The sequence below is a fragment of the Aplysia californica genome, unplaced genomic scaffold, assembly GCF_000002075.1.
Source record: "Aplysia californica isolate F4 #8 unplaced genomic scaffold, AplCal3.0 scaffold00031, whole genome shotgun sequence".
Taxonomy (NCBI): Eukaryota; Metazoa; Mollusca; class Gastropoda; order Aplysiida; family Aplysiidae; genus Aplysia; species Aplysia californica.
In genome coordinates, this window is record NW_004797301.1 from 1,446,959 (window position 1) to 1,452,772 (window position 5,814).

Consider the following 5,814-nt stretch of genomic DNA (forward strand, 5'->3'; position numbering starts at 1 on the left):
CCACCCACCCGTTATTAATTCTCTTCCACCACCTAAAATTAAATTTTTTTTAAAAAAAATTTTTTTTGGGGGGGGTTTTTTTCCGGGAAAAAACTCGGTTGGTGGGTGTCTCTCAGCACACACACACACACACACACACACACACACACACACACACACACACGCGCGCGCGCGCGCGCACACACACACACACATGTAAAGTTGAAGTATACATTAAGACTAGAACTTTTGTAGTCACCAAACTTTGGCGGTCATTTTCTCGCAACTTTTACATCTGACTCTTGTAGGCGACGCGCTTTTCCCTTTCGTCAACCCGCAGCCACCTCCCGAATCGTCAGCCACCTCCCAACCTTTGACACGGGTCAAACTTCCATCTATTTATAGGTAGTTAAATCTACCGGAACATGTATTAGGCGAAGTGATGTGCAATGATAGTCGCAATTGAGAGATTGTTTTGGTCTCTCTTTACTCATCTGCACCACACGAATTTAATTGATGTTTTTCCCAGGACTCTGCCTTTACTATAGTCTCGAATTTAGATCTAAATCTAGTTGTAATCTAGTTGCAGGTTGCAGATTTAATAAATTGCGGACAGAGAGAGAGAGAGAGAGAGAGAGAGAGAGAGAGAGAGAGAGAGAGAGAGAGAGAGAGAGAGAGAGAGAGAGAAGGGGGAGGAGTATACCTTGCGAGAACTTCCGGGCAAAACAAAATGGCGACCCGCGTAGTTCGGCTCGATTCGAAAAGTGAAAAAGCCATAGCATCTTTGTAGACGATCAAATTAGCTTTCTTTTGTGCTATAACGTCGTTCTTTTTTCTTTGCTTTTGTCAATTTGAACATCCACACCGATAGAAAGTATTTCGAAATTAGGAAAAACAGGTCTTGTTTCACACTGGGTGAGAATAGCCAACGCTGGCAAGTCTCACCCGGGGTGAGAGGTCAATTGTAGGGTTTTTTAAAATTCTCACCCCGCGTGAGGATAGCCACTTCCTTACTTAAATGATTAGGTGATTAAACTTGATCTCTTATTGACAATATAAAAGTCAATTTAAGCTTCATTTCGTTTGAAAAAATGTGTTAGGTTTGCTAACTTTTTAGACTTTGTGTTAAACAACACTTTTAACAAAACGAATCCTTACAAGCCTAGGCTTGGCCTTTGTAATCTCGAAGGTTTAGAAGTAGAAGTAGAAGAGTTTACTACTAGAGTCTAGAGTCCAGGCCAATTTTATTTAATCTCTTGAATGTACTGGATAACAGAAATCTGCAACCTGCCACTAGATTACAACTCTAGATCTAGATCTAGATTCGAGATTTTAGTAAAGGCAGAGTTCAGGGAAAAACTTCAAGAAATTCTCGTGGTGATGAGTAAAGAGAGACCAAAACAATCTCAATAAATAATATATCGTGACTGTCACGGCACATCACTTCACCTATACATGTTCCGGTAACTACCTATAAATAGATGGAAGTTTGACCCGTGTCAAAGGTTGGGAAGTAGCTGACGATTCGGGAGGTGGCTGCGGGTTGACGAAAGGGAAAAGCGCGTAGGCGACATCACCTCCTTTAATCTCACGTATCTCGACTTTTGTTCAAGACAGACGATTTTTCTCCCCCACAAGCAAGATAAATGAGTAAGCTTTAAGTTGATACCAATAACTACATATTTTAAAATAAAATGACTCACACCTAATTGCACCAAGTCATGCCACGTATGATTTTCACTTATCTGTTAGAATCGGGTGTAACTTCGAAGTGGACCTCTGCGGTTGGACTCAAAACACTGACGACGATTATGATTGGCGCAGAAACAGTGGGCCTACACCATCGTTTTCAACAGGGCCGTCAGGTGACCACACACTAGGCTCCGCATGTGAGTTCCTGTTGCTGTAGATGTTGTTATTTTGTTGTTGCTGCTGTTGTTGTTGCTGCTGTTGTTGTTCTCTTATTCCCCCTCCTCCTCTTCCTCCCATTTCCCCTCTTTTTCTTCCTTCTCCCCCTCATCCCTTACTCCTCTTGCTCATACCCTCTCCTCCCTCCCCTTCTCTTCCCTCTTATTCCTCATCCTCCTCCCTTATCCTCCTTTTCTTTCTTCTCTCCTCCTTATACTCCTCCCCTCTTCTTCTTTCTCTCCTTCTCCTCCTCCTCCTCCTCCTCCTCCTCCTCCTCCTCCTCCTCCTCCTCCTCCTCCTCCTCCTCCTCCTCTTCTTCTTCTTCTTCTTCTTCTTCTTCTTCTTCTTCTTCTTCTTCTTCTTCGTGGATGATTCCGCTCATCAAGGCATTATAACAACAAATGAGAAAGAATACAGGGACGCTGTAAATGTGTTTTACAAATTAGTCTGATAACCACGTCTTTTTACTAAATCTAAAAATGACAAAGGAATTAATAATAAACTTTAGAGTAAAAAAAAAGATCAATTGCACCCACTGTTTATCAAAAGGAGGTGGAGGTTGTAAAGTCCTAAAAATATCATATCTTGGAATAGCCTCTGATACCAAGCTTGACTGCCATCCCCACGCTGCTCTTGTGCATATAAAATAAATCAAAGAATGTATATTTTTAGGAAATTAATAAGTGGGTGTCCAGGTCAACAACCAGAGGCTTGAGACCGTACGCAGCTTCAAATACCTGGGTGCAATAGTGATAGACAAAGGATCAAAACCTGAAATAATCACCAGAATAGCGCAAACTTCAGCAGCAATGACCAAGTTGAAAACCATCTGGAACGACAGAAATATCACCCTCAGATCAAAGATCAGACTGATGCGTTCTCAGGTCATGTCAGTATTTTTGTATGTATGTGAATCCTGGAACTTGAATGCAGACCTTGAAAGAAGGATCAAAGCTATGCAGATGAGATGCTTCCAAAAAATCCTTGGTATCTCATACAAAGATCACATCACTCACGATGAAGTCAAACTACGGATCAAAAATGAAATTGGACCATATGCTGACATTCTCACCCTGGTCAGGAAACGCATTGGTATGGACCCACCACGGCCTTGTAGAAAACATGCGGATAACTTGAGAACGAGAGATCATGATACTAATATTAATAATGAGAAGAAGAAGAAGAAGAAGAAGAAGAAGAAGAAGAAGAAGAAGAAGAAGAAGAAACACAGTCATAACAACAATATCAAGAACAATGATACTAACAATAGAATTTATTTGAGTAAAACAATGAAATAATATTGAAATAAAGTCAAAATGTCTAATAGGACACAACTTGGAATTCGCTGATTGTATGGGATCAGATATGTTGTTTGAATACGTTAAATTAGATAATTCAATCCATACAATTTGAAGTTATATCTTCAGATCACCATCCTTTTTTTCCAAGTGGAAAACAGATGTCTATTCTCATTTTGTGTTTGATCATTCTATTGAGTTACATCTGTAAGACCAATCTCCTCGTGGTTGTTGAAATATGATGTATAAACTAAATTATAGGTTTTTTTTCCTTTTTGTAGACGGTCACACCCCTTTACCGACATCCTCTTGTGTAAGGAGTGGAAAGAAAGTTGTAGAGACCAATGTTTTTAATCACTTTCAATTTGCAAAGTTGCTCGCATGTTGTTTTTTTCGACATCATTTCCTCCTTACTTGAATGAAATGGATTGTGATATATATATATATATATATATATATATATATATATATATATATATATATATATATATATATATATATTCATATACTTCATTCGGATAGAGAGATAGAGGGAGGGGGAAATGTAAAATATCGTTTTTATATAGTAATAGTAATAGTTAAAAATAATAGTCATGATAACGATGATAGTAATAACGATAGCCATAACGACGATGGTAATAATAAAAAATACAACAATAACAATAGTAATAATAAAAACAACGATGAATACAATGATACTACTACTACCAATAATATTGATAATAACAACAACAACAACAATTATAATAATAATAATAATAATAATAATAAATAATAATAACAATAATAACTATAATAATAACTATAAATAATAATAACTATAATAATAATAATAATGATAATAGTAATAATAATAATAATAATAATAATAATAATAATAATAATAATAATAATAATAATAATAATAATAATAATAATAATACTAATATTAATAATACAGTATAAGTAAACAAAGTATACAAATTTTATGAAGGTGATAGCTACGCTAGGTCGAGAGTGTCGCTGGTGGCCTGCAAGTGCAACTAATGCGGACATTGTGGGTATCCTTGGTGAAAATTCAGTGATGGGTGATGTTGTCGTCTTCACCGCACGGATCAGTGAGGCGTGGCCAGAAATCTGGGTGGGCGTTCAGTGCTCCAGTTGACGGGAAGATAATTAAAGAACAGTCTGGAGCCTACGAGTGTACTACGTCGAGCATGGCAATAGAGGTCAAGGCAATAACAGAGGCGCTGGAATGGATCAGTATGGAAGCGTATAGACATGCCCTGTTTGTCACAGATTCGATGAGCACCCTAGAAAAAATCAAGAGTGGGTGGCTCTACAATGACTGGAGAGCTTCCATTGCAAATAGCCACCTCCTAAGAATGACATGGGTGTTTTGCCCTGGTCACGCCGGGGTGCACGGAAATGAGCGTGCTGATGAACTTGCCGGCAAAGCAGCACCCAATGGCCGAATCATGCTCGACCCACCAATGGTGATCGCCAGATGCAAGGAGAGTCTTCACAACCAAGAGGAGACAGACTCCCACACACTCAGCACAATAAAAGAAAAGTGTGTCCGGGGCACAGCGAAAAAAAGTTTGCTCCGAAGCGTGGTCAGGCGTGTCTCAAACCAGCTCCTTATGGAGACAATTAGCAGGAAGACCCCGAGGTGGACGCTGGAAAGGAGAGATGAGCAGCTATGGACATGTGCCGCCTGCTATGATTCTAGCTCTGGATCCAAGTAAATCCAAGTAAGTAAACAAATAAACATGAAGAACAACTACCCCCTTTCCACACAAATTGTAAGATCACGCAGCGGCAGATACGTACCTCCAAGAACAAAGAAAGAAAGATACAAAAGAAGTTTTTTAAAATTCTAGTATGAGGCTACTGTCAGAATAAACATCATTGTGTATTGTAGTTTCGAATATACATATACAGTATTAAAAAATGTATCTATAACTCTAAAGGTTTTGTGATAAATTCCTGCATGAGGTCAAAAGATGCATCTGATGTGATATGAACATTATTGCGTTTCACTTTTCTTTTCATTTTCAATTTAATGTGGTTAATTATCATCATTATAATTAGCTTGTTTTTTTTGGTCTATTTTATTTTCGACAGCTGGGGCGTATATCTACACTGAAGCCTCTTTTGGGATTGCAGGGGAAACAGCTAAGCTGACAAGCGACAGGGTTACTCTCAGGTAGGCTTACATTATCTAATATAATAATAATAGGTAGCATTTGTATAGCGCATATCCCCGCTCAACAGCAGGCTCTGTGCGCTTTACACTATATTATTACCCCAGCAGACCATAGAACACTCCGAAACATTTTCAGCTTCCCGGGAAGCATACAATGCAAGCAGCTGATTTAGCGCTCTAACACTAACAAACTGACAAGATCTTTCGCTGTCTATAGCTGGGTACCTATTCCCACCTGGGTGAAGTGAGGAAAATTCGTGTAAAGTGCCTTTCCCAAGGACACAACGTCGGGCCCTTGACGGGATTCGAACCCACGACCTTACGGTTGCGAGTCCGAGAGCCTAACCACTAGGTGTTCTTTTCTTGTCCTCTTCCTCCTCCTCCTCCTCCTCCTCCTCCTCCTTCTTCTTCTTCTTCTTCTTCTTCTTCTTCTTCTTCTTC

At 39.2% G+C, this 5,814-nt stretch overlaps 1 protein-coding gene across 1 annotated transcript in view; it reads left to right on the forward strand.

Moving 5' to 3' along the window:
- Nucleotides 1–5,814, forward strand: part of LOC101860949 (MAM and LDL-receptor class A domain-containing protein 1) — a 20,648-nt gene that overhangs the window by 7,783 nt on the left and 7,051 nt on the right. The window contains exons 3-4 of the mRNA XM_005091541.3: nt 1,732–1,868; nt 5,292–5,373. Coding sequence (XP_005091598.2) covers nt 1,732–1,868; nt 5,292–5,373 — 219 coding nt within the window. The remainder of the gene's footprint in view (nt 1–1,731; nt 1,869–5,291; nt 5,374–5,814) is intronic.